Source organism: Hylaeus anthracinus, unplaced genomic scaffold, assembly GCF_026225885.1.
Source record: "Hylaeus anthracinus isolate JK02 unplaced genomic scaffold, UHH_iyHylAnth1.0_haploid 11994, whole genome shotgun sequence".
NCBI classification, from domain to species: domain Eukaryota; kingdom Metazoa; phylum Arthropoda; class Insecta; order Hymenoptera; family Colletidae; genus Hylaeus; species Hylaeus anthracinus.
Window position 1 is genome coordinate 11,862,063 of NW_026534341.1, and position 15,941 is coordinate 11,878,003.

Here is a 15,941-nt window from a genome sequence, read left to right on the forward strand (position 1 = left end):
AATATAACAAAATGTCATAAAAAGAGAAACTGTCTTGAAATGCAGTAACTGCATTTCCGTAATGTATGTATTTAAATGCAAAATTAGCAACATCCTTCGTTACGCAATTATTCAAATGGTCAACTGTAAGTTTGTTTCTATATTTAATTGATAGTAGAGCTTGTGATAATAATAAAAATAAATATGGCAGACTTAATTAAACTTCTGTTTACATTGTGAATATTTTATCTTTCATTTTACGATATAGGAGAAATCATCATCGATCATTTTTATATTTCTAAAATTTGGATTTAAATGTGTAAAAAGAAAAACAAAACTGAGTTGGATGGGGAAAGAAACAAAGGTAAAGTTGTAAAAAGCTTTTATTTTGCGTTAAAGTAAAAGAGCAGCCATAGTTGTTTATCTAAATATTTCTGAAATTTAGAGCCTCTTGTATGTACGCGTTGCCTTAACGTTGGTCTTGCTCTCGGACAGGTGCTGAAAAATAAAAAAAATTACAATTTACAAATTAACTTGCAACAAAGAAATTCTTGAACAGTCACTTCCAAACATTCAACATTCATGTTGAATATTTTTGAAATCATTATTAATTTACAATACCCGATGAAAATATACTTTATAATTATTAACGTTTTCTTTTTTAATGTCAGTCTTTATTTGGTCAATAAAACTTAAATAATTCTTCGTGGTTGCTCTTATGGGCAAACGATTATATAACTATCCCGATTAGATATACAAAACAAAGAAAAATGAACACGAAGAAACATGGTGTATGTAATAAATGTTACTTACAACTTTCATGCCGGTGTCTGTGAATTCGTAGAGACGAGTGAGCGTGATGTTATCGTTCACAGTCGTTACTATTTTCAGTTTATCACCCTCTTTTGTTGCTACGCTCTGTTGAAAAAAGTAAATTTGTGTTTTAGGTTACAGTAAATTGTAGTTTTGTATGGAGTTTAAATCGGTAGCACTATAATATCAACATAGCTAACAATGATTGCTATTCGATGGCACCAGTAACTAAAGGGTCGATACTTATTGCTGAGTTAAATAACTACTCATAACAATGGTGAATTTTAATATCGTTTTATTATTTTATTTAGATTGATATTACTTTCAAGGAAAACAATGTACATTATCGTTATTACAAATATTGATTATAGGTTCACAGTCTGAACTTACAGACACAGATGCAATGGATACAGGTGGAAGAATGATAGGCACGTTGCTAGAACCGACTGTCATCGCTGAGTAATTCATATATTAAGAATTTATGAAAATAAGTGAATGGCAACATTAAGCAAGACGGGAACACTTGTGATCTGATCTTTAAACGCCACGAGATTGTTGCCTACATTTTACAGTAAGTATAGATTCCTTTGGAGAGTCCAGTCAATTCCTTTATTAATGAAATTGTGCTTATTTAAAATAATAATCCATTCTGAACAGGTTCAATTTACGACAGTGAGAGATAAAACGAAATAATTTAGGACAAAAAAACTGAAGTTTTTTGTTGCATTGATGCCAGTAAAATTGAAACAAGAAGAAATGAATACATTTATAACCAAATGTACTTAAAACGAGAAAAGTGAGAAGAGAGAATCCCTTTACATTCTGTTTTCATTGATATATTAGTACATAAGTTAGACATAAGCATATGTTGTTTAAATAAACACATGTGTATTTAATTTTGATAAAACAATGTACAAGCTAGTTTTAGGAAGATAAATATAATACAATTGTACTAAGACTTTGAGAACTATTTCGTTGAACCAACATTGTAACACATCATGTGAAATGTATGTCATGTTAATTAAGTACAACATATGTTCACATATTTTGAAACTATTATTACACACACTCATATATAACTTGGATTTATCATACTTATAAAAATAAGAGGAGATTGTTTCTAAAATATGAATGTACCTTCAATTTCATACCCTACCTTCTGCGAAGTTCTAATAAAGTATTTTTTAACGAAGTTTAGTTACTCAGAACCCTGTTCTATTTCCTTATTTTTAACCAAAAATGATATTGCAGAAGAATGATAGCCAGTCATTGCTAAATGTAGGTAAGTAATTAGGAAAACAATATCTTTCATCTCCTTTCCACTATTTATTTATTAATATTAATTTATGCGCTCTGTTACACACGAAATAGTGTATAGATTAATAGCAACATTTAAGAATGATTGTTATTACGATTACGATTGAAATTAAATAAATGTCAACATTTTACGAAGGAATTATGCAGTTAATCGTTATCATTATCTTTTTTATTTACATTATAAAATTATCCTCACATTAAACAATACAATATCTTGTATATCAATTATCTGCATAATTAATTACCATTACTTTATACGTAATTATTAATTGCAATACGGTATAATCCTATAGAACATATTCGCGCATATAACTCAAAAACGGGGCAAACTACGGTATAGCCATCTAGCGGCGGGACCCGAAGCTCAAATTCGCGTGACTGCGAGAGAGAAAGGAAGTATGAGCGACAAGGACGCAGAGTGCAGTGTGCGTTTGAGAGAGAAAGGAAACATGAGCGACAAAGATAGTGCGAGTCATAATGCTGCCATCTAGCATACAAACGCCCAAGCTTGTCGAAAAATAGTTTCCAGTTTCCACCGTTAGATGGCGACATCAAAATGTACTTAATTAATCTCGGATAAACTGCTTTAACATATTAAATAATCAATTTCTAACGATATTACAAGCATAATATAAGTATAATACATATTAAAATTGAGTTAAAACGTTATTTTTCGACCATTAATTTTTGAATAGGCTTTAAACCGTTGCGACATCTAACGGTGGAAAGCTGAAGCTAGTTCTCGATAAGCTTGGGCGCTTGTACGCTAGATGACAGCATTGTGCCTCGCGCTATCTTTGTCGCACATGTTTCCTTTCTCTCTCGCACTCGCGGAATTTACGATTACATTACGCACTCTCGCCCAATTATTCTTAATAACTATTTAATAACGATCAGAATCCCACTAACAATGGTCCTTGAATGTTGCTATCGATCTAGTCTTCATTCCCATTGCGTTAAAGTGCACAAAATGTTTGCAGATTGTTCAGAAACAATCGTTTAATTCGAGCTGTCACGCCGCCGTAACGATGCCGTGCGTATCACCTCGTCCAATTATTCTTAATAACTATTTAATAACAATCAGCACCGTTCTAACAATGGTGTTTTAATGTTCCTATAGGCGCAATCTTCATTCTTATTGCGTTAAAGTGCACAAATTATCTTTTGAGGGTTCAGAAATTAATGTTAACGTGTGATAAACACACGGCCGAGCCGTCTATTGTACGTATTCAAGATGGCGGCTCATAGTCTCATTCTTGTCGCACATGTAGGTTTCTCTCTCGCACGCGCCATGCACTTTTCGTCCTTGTCGTACGTGTAGTGTTCTCTCTCGCACGCACTATTCATTCTCCGTCCTTGTTGCTCATGGCTTCCTTTCTCCCTCGCACTCGAGCGAATTTGAGCTTCGAGGCTTGCCGCTAGATGGCTATACTGTATTTTGCCCCGTTTTTGAGTTATACGCGCGAATATGTACTATAAGATCATGCCATATTGCAAATAATAATTAAATATAAAGCACTGGTAATTAATTATGGAGATAACTGATGTGCAAGATATTGTATTGTTTAATGTAAAGATAATTTTGTAATCTAAACAAAGAAGATAATTATAACGATTAACTGCATAATTCGTTCGTAAAATGTTGACAATTATTTAATTTCAATCGTTCAATTGTTATTAATTGTTATAACCGAATACAGCGAGTATTGTTTCAATCTCATATTGAAATTCGCGTGGCGATTATGTGCTATTGGCTTAATACCGTGACAATAAGTAATGGATTTAAATAATAATTACACGTGTAGATAATTATATCCTTTCGACTTATTATGCAGTTGTCGTTCGTCGTAGGTGTCGAGCGTGTCTGTGTTATGATACTGTGTAGGTTAAAACGACCGTGAATAAAGACATTCTGTTTGATACTTGAAGAGGTTTGTAGTTCTGTTGTAAATGTAACAATGATCATTATAGTTATTTTCTTTTAAATTAAGCGCCACTGTAAGACTGAGGTTGTAACACTAGTTTTAAGTGACTAGATTAAGTTTCATTAAGTTCAAGGTTTATTTTCTTTTTTTATTTCCTTCTTTTGTTTTATCAGTCTTCTTCCGTCTTACGCTGGAGATCACATGTGGCAGTTATTAATAAAGAAAACTAATCTTCATATTATAAAGCAATCTTCTTAAACAACTCCTAACCTGAATAATATCGACAAGTTCTAATTCGAAGCTTTACGACACTCGTTGTAGTATATAATGAAAAACAAGAATTAAATGAACGTGAATGATAAATAGATACGACTGAGGGATTTATCTTTTTATCTGAAATTTCACAAAAAAAATTGCATAGTCATATTTTCCCGACACTCGCAACTTTCACCTTCCACGAAAACGATAACGATCGAAGCCAGCCAATCGTCTCGTTATCGTTCGAGGATAAATTCTAAATTCAAAATTTTATCAAGATCTCCCGTTATCAGTATCAATAACGTACAACGTTCAACGACTAAATATCGCTAAATATCGCTTGAATTATAATATATGTACCGCGAGCAAAACGATGTCAATTACCGCTCATGCTACTGTACTATGCATAGCAACCAATTGCTCGGAGTTCGATGCCCTAAGCATAACTGAAGGTAAAGCGGAGAAGCGGGTAGAATTTGACTCCAGTAACGAATGGATGGGAATGAATTTAGAAGAGAATCTTTTCCGTTAGTTACGTTAATCTAGTCTGACACTAATTACTGCATAGTGTTATTAGGTACATCCAAAGCCAAGTTTGTTTCTAAAATTGAACATTGTATGCAAGTAACCAATACCACTGGAATTAAAACAAAAAACTTATAAATAGGCTCCTGGTAGATAAAGTGTTAATAAGATTTCCTATACTACATCCATGTTTGTAATTTTAACAGTAGATGTACAGTGGGTGTAGAGATTATTCGTACACCGATCAATTTCCAAAAAAAACTACGTCAAATTGTAATTTATTAACTTATTTTTATATAAACAATGACATTCTACATATTCTCGAAAATCTCTAGAATAGATAGAGTACAAAAAAAATGGCTATTTATGTAAGTTACGAAATTAACAAAAAAAAAAAAGAACAATTAATCGATAGAAATATTGAAACAATAAGTATTCGCACAAATGTTTAATTATTAAAATTTCATTAAAAAAAAAAAAAAGAAATTTACATGAATGTATTAGGTTGTCCCGAAAGTTTCTTTCGCGAGTTCCGCTCAATTATTTTATGTGGTCGTGTTTATATAAATAGACAATCTAATTTCGTAGATATTCATGTTGTAACAGTAATAGAGCAAAATGAATCGTCCACAATTCAGTAATGTAACATAGAACATAAAATATTGTGCATATATTACTTATTAATAAAGCGAAAGAATCTTTTGGGACAACCTAATACAAGTACATAATACTTCCTTCGTGGGATTTCCTTTTGATTTTATAATTATTGCAACTCTTCTAAGCGTTAAATTAACTAAATTATTAGTTATTCGAAGTGGGATCTTTTTCCATTCCTCTATTAGAGCCATTTTTAAAAGTACTTTACTGGAAATTTGATGTTTTCTAATTCGTACAGAGCAATAAACTAATGTGTTTACGTTACAAATTACTGTAAATCGTTCGCCATAAGAATCGTACAAATACTTATTGCTTCTATACCTTTACCCACTTTTCGAATTTTTCTGTTTATTTCACAAATTATATTAACTAGTAAATGTTGTTTGGACCATATCTATCTTAGTGACTTCCGAGAATATGTAAAATATCATTGATTATAAAAAAAGAAGTTAAAAAACTACAATTTCGTACAAAAGTTTTTTAAGAAATTGATCAGTATACGAATACATTCTGCACCCACTGTATTATTTGTATATACTTAAAACGTGTAGAAATATGTAGAAAAGAACTCATTATAAAGGACCTTGCGATCCCCCCTCCCCACAAAATTCCAAAAATTATCTAAAAATCACGTTTTCAAAGGAGGATGTTAAGAAATGCCCATTTTTGGCATCGCCTGGAAATGAAACATTCATGCAGGATCTTTTAGAGTGTCTCCCAAGGAACAAAAAATGTCGGTGTCACTTTCCCGAGAAACGATGGGAAAGTTGTCAAAAATACGTTCAAAGTATGAATGCGATGATAACGAAACTTACGTATATTTTACATTTCGTCGTCTTCTTCTTCGGATATCGAACTGTCCTCGAAATATTTAACGACTTTTTATACGTCCTGCGATTACTTCGACATTATATTCATATTTTGTAATGAATTTCAATTCATTAACTTGTTCAACTGTTAATGGTTTCCGAGTTTTCACTACAGAAAATCGAAAGCCACGATCCGCAAGGAAAATATCACCCGGTTCAAAGTAACTTAATCGAGAGTATCGAAACGTCTTAAAAATGATTAATAATTAAAATGACTGCGGAGATTTTGAATTTCAAGTCGCAGTACCACCATACAATATTGATTTTAAAAAGTACCAGATTGATGTGGACCAATTAACGCCATTTTACTTCAAACGAAACTGCATTCACGACATTCAAATAGTTTAAAATACTTTGTATATGTGCTAATTGATAAAAGTAAAACCGTACTGGAAGCTGTACTTGCACACTTATGCGGATGCAAAGTCGGAGTACGCGTTGTTGGTTGCTGTTCCCATGTAGCCATGATTATATGGTACTTTGGATTTGCTCGATTTCAAGCTTCAATTCATCTGCCTGCTGAGTTCTTTAATACTTATTTCGAAGACGGTTCGATATCTAAAGAAGAAAACGACGAAATGTAAAATATACGTAAGTCCCGTTATCATCACGTTCATACTTTGAATGTATTTTTGACAACTTTCCCATCGTTTCTAGGGGAAGTGATACCCACATTTTTTGTTCCTTGAGAGGCACTTTAAAAGATCCTGCATGAATTTTCTATTTCCAGGCGATGCCAAAAATGGGCATTTCTTGACACCCTCCTTTGGAATCCTCCATCTCTTTTTCTCTCTTTCTGTCTCTATATATATTAAGTAATTGTAGAAGAGTGGGAGAGTGCCCTAAAACGTGACCGAGCTTCTCACGGCCCCTTAAAGGCCCTCGCTCATCGTCCACTAAGGGGGCGTTAAAAATAAAATACAGTAGAACTCCATTTATCCGAACTAAGTACTTGGTTATACGAACACTTTGATGAGCTCTTGTTATCCGAATTCGGCTCACGCAACGTATCGCTTATGGGAATACGTGAACTCCTGTTATATGAACTAATGGAGTTCTATCGTACAGTAGAACCTTGTTTTGTACTTTCAGGGGCTGTAGCGGTGTTTGTAGCTACAGTACTTACGGGCTTAGCAACCCCGAGGTACCTGAGCTAGAGAGGGGCCAACGGGCCCCAATACATGAGAAATAAGAGATACTGCAAACAGTATTAAAACAATGTAGGTGTCATGTAAGACGATGATAAGAAGAATGGAAATAAAATAGTAATAAGTAAGCAGTAGTGCAATAACTTTGTATAATATAATAAGTAGACTGCGGATCTTTATGCAAAATAAAATCTTCGCGAACGTGGCTACAAAAATTGAATCTAAATAGAAATTTATTTTATTCTGAAAATATTATAACATGAACTTTACTTTCAATCCTTTTTATATTCATGCATATTGTTTATATTTTATAGGTACTTGTACATTCAAATTTCCTATAAATGCATAAAGATCCGCAGTCTAATAATAAATTACGCACTTTAAATAAACGAACGAACGAACGAACCTCGTTTATACGAACAAAATCATGCTCAGCTTGGAATATATGAACTCGTAGTTGATTGCGAGCCTAATACCCTCTAGCCCCCCCGTAGTTGAGCCCAGTATCCTCTAGTCCCACATAGCTGACAATGAGTCTTGTACCCTCCAGCTCCCTGTAGCAGAGTTCAGTACCCTTTAACCCCTCACGATTGAGTCTAGTACCATCTATACACCCATAGATGAGCCAGTATTTACCCTGTAGCCCCCCATAGCTGATAACGAGTCTCGTACCCTCCAGCTCCTTGTAGCTTAGTTCAGTACCCTTTAACCCCTCGTAATTGAGTCTAGTACCATCTAGACCCCCATAGCTGAGCCAGTATTTACCCTGTAGCCCCCCATAGCTGAGTCTAGTACTCTCTAGCCCCCCATAGCTGAGTTCAGTACCCTCTAAGCTCCTTATATCTTTTATAATATATATACCTAAACTCCTAAACCACGGCGGAGGGCTCATGTAGAGAATACCTAATGGACCTCTACATATTATCCAAACTGCTCCCGAACTTGTCCCCGGATCTGTTCGTATAAATGAGCTTCTACCATAGTAAATAATTGCGAGACTAACCGGAAACGTGCGATTGAAGGATGGCAGCTTCTCCTCGTAGGTCTCGTTCAGCTTGAAGGTGGTCGAGCTGGTCCTTCCCTCGGAATTGATAACCACCGACCACTCGTCGCCGTTTTGCGAAATCTCGATTATGGGTTTCCCTTGTAAGAACGGGGCCGCCATCTCCTTCTCCCCCATGGCGTTCACGAACGCCTCGAAGTTCTCGTTCGAGACGAATTCGTACTTTCCAACGATTTGCACCATTTTCGAACCGGCGTTCAAGATACACAAGATATATAAACGTTACGACACGTTTCACGTGGCTGTTGCTAACAGTGAGATGCCGGTTGCTCGGCACCCGATCCTTTTATAAGATCACCGCCGGGGTACTTGTCCGATTGCGTGCGTGTGCGTGGGTGCGTGTAACCGTAGATACGGCGAACGAACGCTCACACGAACGCATACAATCTACGATCGGTCAGGACAAAGTGTCGAACGGATTATCGTTAACCAGCAGGCAACCAGACGGCGACGTCACGTTTCACCAATACTCTCACGTCTGCGTCCATACGTTGCGAGAATATTGCTGTAATATTGCAGAGAGGGGGGGGGGGGCCGGGGCGGGGGGTATCGATTGGAAAGATTTTTAAAATAGGCTTTCCTCTGGATGCGAGCTATGTTTAGTTGACTTTTTGGAAGGTTGATATTCTAAATCGCAATGGGGAATATAACGGTAGTTCAGGGAATTACAGAATATTTATTGGAAATAGCGTAGATTGGCTGTGTTATAGATATTAATTAGTGGAGAAGCATACATGAGGTATGCAACGAACTCTGATGCGTGTAAAACATGCAATTATGAATGAAAAGATATGCGTATTTAAGCGTGTGTGCGAAAAATATGATTTTAGTTGACTCACGGCTAGTGGATCTTTTTCCATTTAAAGGAAAAGAAGTTAGGTTTCATGAAGTTAAATGCAATTTAGGAAAAAAATGGTCGACGATCCTTAAATTCAACTTACGATCGAGTTGCGTTTCATTCGCTAGTTGGTCGAAGGCTTCCATGAAAAGCCGTATTTACTTACTGTCGTGTCGCGAGGCGATCTTGCAGAGTTCGTCGATCAGCTAATTTGACTAACTACTTTAACTGGACAATTAACGTTGTGCATTAGCAAATTTATCCAACGAGTTGTGATTGACGGGAGCCCATGAATAGAGATGAAGTAAATATAAAGAATTGAAAAAGAATTTCGATGTAATTTGTTGACTCGCAGTTGAACGAGGAAAATAGGCGTCGGGAAATTTTGTATTATATCGTGCAAAGTAAATACACGCGTTTGTTACATCGAACGTTTTCGATGTTTTGATTTCGTCGCGATTATCAGGGTACTGTGATAAAAGAAAACATTTATAGATTAAAGATAAGGACACAGGTATACAAAAGAAAAAGAGCCATGATATTCTTATCCATTAAAATTTATTCGCAAAAATTAGTACAGAAATGTATTTGTGTCTTATTGTAAGAGTTTCAAAATATCTAATCCAAGTTTTTAAAACAGTCCTTCATTTTTTAAAGAATATTGGCACATATATGTGTACGTTTACTTTTATTTAAAGTTAAAAAAATATACAATATTAAAGCGAGACAGGATATTCGTACATAAAAATCGATTTACATATAAAGATTGCTTTAAACAAAAGAAAAACCATTTAAAATTCATCCCTCGAGAAATTAAAGTTTGTTTTCCTGAAAGTGCGACAAGAAGATATTCTTTAAACAAAAAAATATAAGAAACAATAGAATTGTATCTCAATAAATTGCAGAAATTAATCAGTGTTTCAAGGATTGTTTTCGATCGATTATCAAGATCACGTTTGGCGTTATCGTCACGTAACCTCTAATTTGCGCAACTGCACTCTTATAAGATAAAAATGCGATATTGTTTTTCGTAAGAAAATCCCGTTAGGACCTCGTTGTATTTTATTCTGGTTGGCTTGTTGCTGCCCGTCTGTGATTTTAATAAAACGAAGAGGAGGGGCGAGTATTGGTGCGTATGTGTATGAATTCAAATCGACGCGCGCACTTAATCGTCGCATGTAATCTGCGTTCACCGCGCCATATTCTACTTACTTGCTCCAACTATTTATTGGCTCGCTGCAGGATTTATTTATGGAGTGTGTAGCATTCCTCCTCGTGCAAAACTAGCCTTGTTGGACAAACAAGTAAATTTAAGAATATTTTTTATTTTTACAACATTAGCATTACATAATATTTATTTCATCTTTTAGACTCGTTTCCAAATTAATATTTATATAATGTTTCGTGTCAACGACCAATACCTTAACTTAAAGCAAATTCATCGTTATAGACAATCCAATATCACACCTCCATCAGGATTTGTAAATGACTAAATCAACATTCGACGTATAATTTTATATTCTGTATTTTTATATCTTTGATGTTAAATTGTGTTAATTCCAATCACAAATCCAATTAACACTTTACCGATCGATAGCGATTAGACGTACAAGTTCGATAATACTTTTCATTTTGACACAATATTTATTTTATCCTTTTATAATACACCATAATTGATATAACAATTGGAGCTTTACAATGCTATCTCAGAAATAGACAACAAAGTATTATTTGCCATAACGAAAAACCGATTAATAGGAGATCAGTCGATAAAATGTTCCAAGGCTACCGACTTGTAAAGTGTTGGTATAGAGTATAGAATGTCATGAAATATATTAAAACCTATCAACCTATTTTTATACTTACATTTATTTATCTTCTTTCAATTATATATAGATTAGAGAAAATAGTATTAAAGTGATGAATCTGAATGTATCGGAATTTTATATATAAAGAGCATTGTCACGAGCAACTATAAAAACATCTCCAACAATCTTGATCCAGATAAAAAGGCAATCCACAATATAACAGACATAATCGCGATAAATTGACAATAACACGATTGAAATGATTGCCAGCAACATGAAATCAGCATTTTCTAAAGAATACTTGTAAGAGTGATTTAATTCATGATTCCTTTATAACCGCAGTAAATACAAACGTGTGTTCTATATGCTTCCTGAAGAAAGATCGATCATATAATTGCTATAAATCTTTTTTTTTTTTTAATAAATAGTAAGTTTATCTTAGAAAGGCACAGAATCAATTTCAACACCTGATACATTACAATTCTATTGGCTCACCCTTACATAATACATTTCTTTTGTTGTACTCGATGGTATCTGGGAGAGGAAAAATTGTTGGCAACATTAAATAATACAGTTAGAGACATAGTTTCGTCCTTCTTGAGGGATGATTGCCACTCGAGACTTAGGGCTCGGGGTTTCTGAGACACAAGTACGGCATTGAATTGACAGCTAATTGTCAGTGATGACCATACATCAGAGACCTAGACGATCAGAGGTCACGTGATCTTCCGTTTCATATGGGATGAATGAGCTTATTCCCATTAAGAACACCGCCGCTCGACGTGTACACACATGTGCGCTCACGTAATACCTTTCGCAGTGCTCGACGACCAATTGAACTTGTTGGAAGTCCTTTCTTCTGTTCGTCGGTGCAAATCACCCGATCGATTATCAACCGCATCCTGAAGCGTGCTCACAGGGAAAGAGGTTCATTCGCCGCACTGCTTTCACTGCGAAGTACACGTTATACATTATAACGCAGTGACCCAGCCTTTCTTCAACTTCACGATCTTCATCTTTTCACCCAAATAACTCATATGTTTAACTATGAAACTGAAACAATAATAATTTTGTTCGATATAAACGATGCCATAGCTGCAAGTGATCAATTTTCGTTTTTCACGGATATGATACTCAAGGTCATAATTGTACGAACCCCAAAAAATGCATAATATGAACGTTTTAAAGAAAAAAATTGTCATTTTAGATAAGATAGCATATCTTAACGCATAATTTGCTATTATCATAGTAAACGTTGTTGCATACATAAAAATAATGCATTGGTAATGCCTGGTAATAATTGCATTAGGGTCAATGGAGGTTAGATAATACCTAAACTAACTAAAGCTTGGCAATAAGACCCTCGAAGTAACGATTTGTTATTATAATATTAACTATTTTAGTAATTTTTCTCGATAACTTGAATACATGTGATACATGAATATAAAACAAAGATATTTAATATAATAAAATATAATAAAATACATTTTATTAATTCTAAATTTTAAATACGTCGAAGGCTTTATAATTATAATTCTAAGAAACACTTGGTAAAATCTCTCAAATATTTTATTTAATTAAATTCCGTGTAATCTAACAATTGATTTAAAAAATCAATAAATTTATCCATCACATTATCACACGGGGGATATTTATAGTCCAACGTATCATTTCACACTTCCAGATTTCGTTATCTGCAGGCACTTGATAAAATTATAAAATTTCCCCTGACGAATCCTTACGAATCGTATTTTTCGCGGGCCTGTAATTAATACGAACATGCAGACATCAACTTAAAACTTTAAAACCTCTTTCATATAAATAATAATAAACATTTAGAAACCTAATCAATTTTCATGATTATGCAAATTTCCCAGTATATTTTAATTATATACAATTATAAAAATAGATTACAACTTGTAAACGAAAAGTTCCGTTATTGATGTTTGTGAAGTATTTTTTTTCTGTCTGATCTGGATAGAAAATTTTCTAATATAAAGTTTCTGATGATAGAAGAAAACGACACTATAAGACAATAGTAACAGCTTTATTTGTTCTGATTTGCAAATGATCAAAATCACTTTGGTATTTGACGGACTATTCGATTCTCTTCCACTTCTAACTGAATACGATGTATTGAGTGTAAAGGGTACAACATTTTTCACACAAGAGTGATCGAAAATATACCAAAAACGTTTAAGCATAGGCGATGGAACAAAGTTCAATCAAAACATTACGTGTGCGCATAACAAAAGAAAATACTCCGGTTTTTAACTGTCGCGTGATTTTTTTTATATCGTTCATTTTAGTACAACATTATATCTCAAAAAAGAAATATTTACCATTTAAAACTCGGTACAATTCTCCATAAATACACGAATTCCATACTTTTCTTAAAATTAGTAAACGATTCGGTAGCGTATTGAAAATACTTAGTTTCGGATGAGACGCAAAAGAAAAGGCGAATGGCACGTGTGCAAACCTTTGTGCTACTTGCCAACGAAATGCTAAATATTAAATAATTCACGAGTGAACACATAAAATGGCAACAAAAATCGTGATTGCACAAATCATCACCTTTTCTATATCTCGAATCTTATTCCTCATCTCAAGTATTTCTCATACAAAAACATACACAGATATGTCTATTCGATTAAATTAATAATAAATAGCTTTGATAACTTGTGACAACGTAGCTTAAAACAAAGAAAATGTTGTTTCTATATACACGATCGATGCAGGTATCTCCTCACGCACTAATTTTACCTAAGCTGATTAGAACACTATTATTCTTAAGTACAAGGCATTCCTGTGCAGAAAATTTCACCACCTATAGTTTACAGAGGCAAAATAGTAACGGAATAAATGCCCCAATAGCTACAAAAACCGGTAACATTACAGAAGAGTCGTCGATGGAATAGGGATCGGGAGTTCTCGGACCACTCGTGTGCCGATTGCGAACTGTAGATTCTTCTTCGTCTTCCTGTATATTCTGATATTCCTCTGGTTCCTGAGGAATCGGACCTAACTGCGGTATATCTAAAAATTATCGTAATTTAGATTTAAATGAAATTTTTAATTATACATATAAGAAGTTTATGCAATACCTTCTATATTTCCTTTTACAACAGCAATAGCATTTATCTTTGGATTATCTCTGTAACCCTGTAATTAATTAATTGGAATTAATTAAACTATAATTAAACCAACATATATTAAATAAATAAGAGAAATAATTGAAGTACTTTTATAAATTCAACTCGGATTTGTCCAGCTAAGATTTCAGACTCTTCGTCGTTGTATATTAATTTCCCTCCTTGAATTTTAAATGGAATATATTCATCGTGTGCTATACCACGGCCAACTCTTTCAAAGATATCTAAGTCAGTAACGATAGTATGGTCTCCATTTAATACCACATCAAACACCTGAAACAATTTCAAGATGTAAAACAATTGAAAAATTTTATCTCCATATTCTTATCCTGTATATTAAATACGATTGTTTTAAGTATTAATATCTCGGAACATGCTAATATAGATTATTCTTATTCACAGAGGCTTATATAAATTATAGCATATACATCAGTCTAGAATGCTATTAATATTAATGTTTTATCTTTTTTCTACATAAAAATGTACTACAGGAAGCATAAAAAGTTTTGCATTATATAAAGCAATTACCTTCATATTGGGAGAATTAAAATAAACTTCACAGAACTTTAATATCATAACATAATCTCCATCTTCACTGATAGGAATATCGTATCCAAAGGTACTATGATGATACCGCTCTGTTTGGTATAGTATTTGATCGATGGCATTTACTCGTCCGATAATCAACTGCTTTCCATAATCTGATGCAGTTCCAACTTTACTCAGTAATGGGTCTTTAGCGTAGCGAATTCCATAACTGTCAGTGTGCGCTTCTCCACCAGCATTTATTGCATATATCACTTCCAGACTTTGAAAGCTTTGTACACACAGTGCGAACAATAATGTTGATATTGTCAATAAATATATTTCCCATCTCGTGGTCATTTTTCTTATTATATAATAGAGCTAAGTTCAACTTTCTCGGATTGGCAATGTAATCATAACTTTCTGTTTTTGAAGTTTTTCTGACCGGCAAGTGAGGTTACGATTAAAATAAAGAAACATTAGAGGCTAACGACACGTCGACACCGCGTGCGAAGAAATCCGCATGTTACTCGATCAAGTTAAATATTCCTTGTTGTTTAAATAAAATTAAGATATCACGTTGCTTGTTTTGTCAACAAATATCATCACTCTCTGAGCACGAATCACGCGCTTTTAATCATACGTGACGGTAGCCACGTTAGGATTACGTGGTCAGTAAACGTGTCAGGTTAGGTGGACAGTGAACATGTGAAACTACTTTTAGTGCAAGTACACAATGATACATTGTATTATATGTACTCTGATTAGCTGCGAAAATTTCTTTTTACAGCATTCAGTATGAATTCAATTATAGTTTATTTAATTAAAAAGTAAATCGGTTGATCTAGCATAAGCCACATGCTAACATTAGTAAATATGGTATGAGACCAATCTGTATCCTTTAATGTTATTTAAATTTTGTTTTGTACAAATCTTACTTTAACAATATCTTTCTAACACAAGATAATGATATTACATGAGAAATGAATATCAATTCAGAAAAAAGGTTTCCATTTATTTACATATTAATGACAGATCTATTCACATTCATTATAAAGTAG

The 15,941-nt window shown here is 33.9% G+C and overlaps 2 protein-coding genes and 1 long non-coding RNA gene across 3 annotated transcripts; 1 reads left to right on the top strand and 2 right to left on the bottom strand.

Moving 5' to 3' along the window:
- Positions 1-344: 344 nt before the first annotated feature.
- LOC128888652 (fatty acid-binding protein homolog 9-like) lies at positions 345-8,839 on the bottom strand. The gene is made up of 3 exons (XM_054145714.1): positions 8,495-8,839; positions 793-897; positions 345-477 (listed from the first exon to the last, which is right to left on the bottom strand). Exons 1-3 carry the CDS (start codon positions 8,735-8,737, stop codon positions 421-423), a joined length of 405 nt encoding a protein of 134 aa, XP_054001689.1. The 5' UTR covers positions 8,738-8,839; the 3' UTR covers positions 345-420.
- Positions 930-2,424, top strand: LOC128888671 (uncharacterized). The gene is made up of 3 exons (XR_008460302.1): positions 930-1,069; positions 1,164-1,363; positions 1,450-2,424. It is a non-coding gene; the product is annotated as an uncharacterized LOC128888671 (long non-coding RNA).
- Positions 8,840-13,228: 4,389 nt separating the features above from the next.
- On the bottom strand, positions 13,229-15,527 carry LOC128888620 (malectin-A). The gene is made up of 4 exons (XM_054145669.1): positions 14,884-15,527; positions 14,446-14,628; positions 14,308-14,365; positions 13,229-14,239 (listed from the first exon to the last, which is right to left on the bottom strand). Exons 1-4 carry the CDS (start codon positions 15,238-15,240, stop codon positions 14,031-14,033), a joined length of 807 nt encoding a protein of 268 aa, XP_054001644.1. The 5' UTR covers positions 15,241-15,527; the 3' UTR covers positions 13,229-14,030.
- Between the last annotated feature and the right edge of the window lie 414 nt (positions 15,528-15,941).

What these genes read in the sequence shown, in the direction of transcription:
- LOC128888652 (XM_054145714.1), bottom strand. Translation starts at nt 8,737, where the DNA reads ATGGTGCAAATCGTTGGAAAGTACGAATTCGTCTCGAACGAGAACTTC. An exon ending in CCTTCAATCGCACGTTTCCG is followed by an intron (nt 898 to 8,494) that starts GTTAGTCTCGCA and finishes TTTTTTCAACAG; the next exon opens with AGCGTAGCAACAAAAGAGGG. An exon ending in CAGACACCGGCATGAAAGTT is followed by an intron (nt 478 to 792) that starts GTAAGTAACATT and finishes TTTATTTTTCAG; the next exon opens with CACCTGTCCGAGAGCAAGAC.
- LOC128888620 (XM_054145669.1), bottom strand. Translation starts at nt 15,240, where the DNA reads ATGACCACGAGATGGGAAATATATTTATTGACAATATCAACATTATTG. An exon ending in TTAATTCTCCCAATATGAAG is followed by an intron (nt 14,629 to 14,883) that starts GTAATTGCTTTA and finishes AAATTGTTTCAG; the next exon opens with GTGTTTGATGTGGTATTAAA. An exon ending in TGTAAAAGGAAATATAGAAG is followed by an intron (nt 14,240 to 14,307) that starts GTATTGCATAAA and finishes GATAATTTTTAG; the next exon opens with ATATACCGCAGTTAGGTCCG.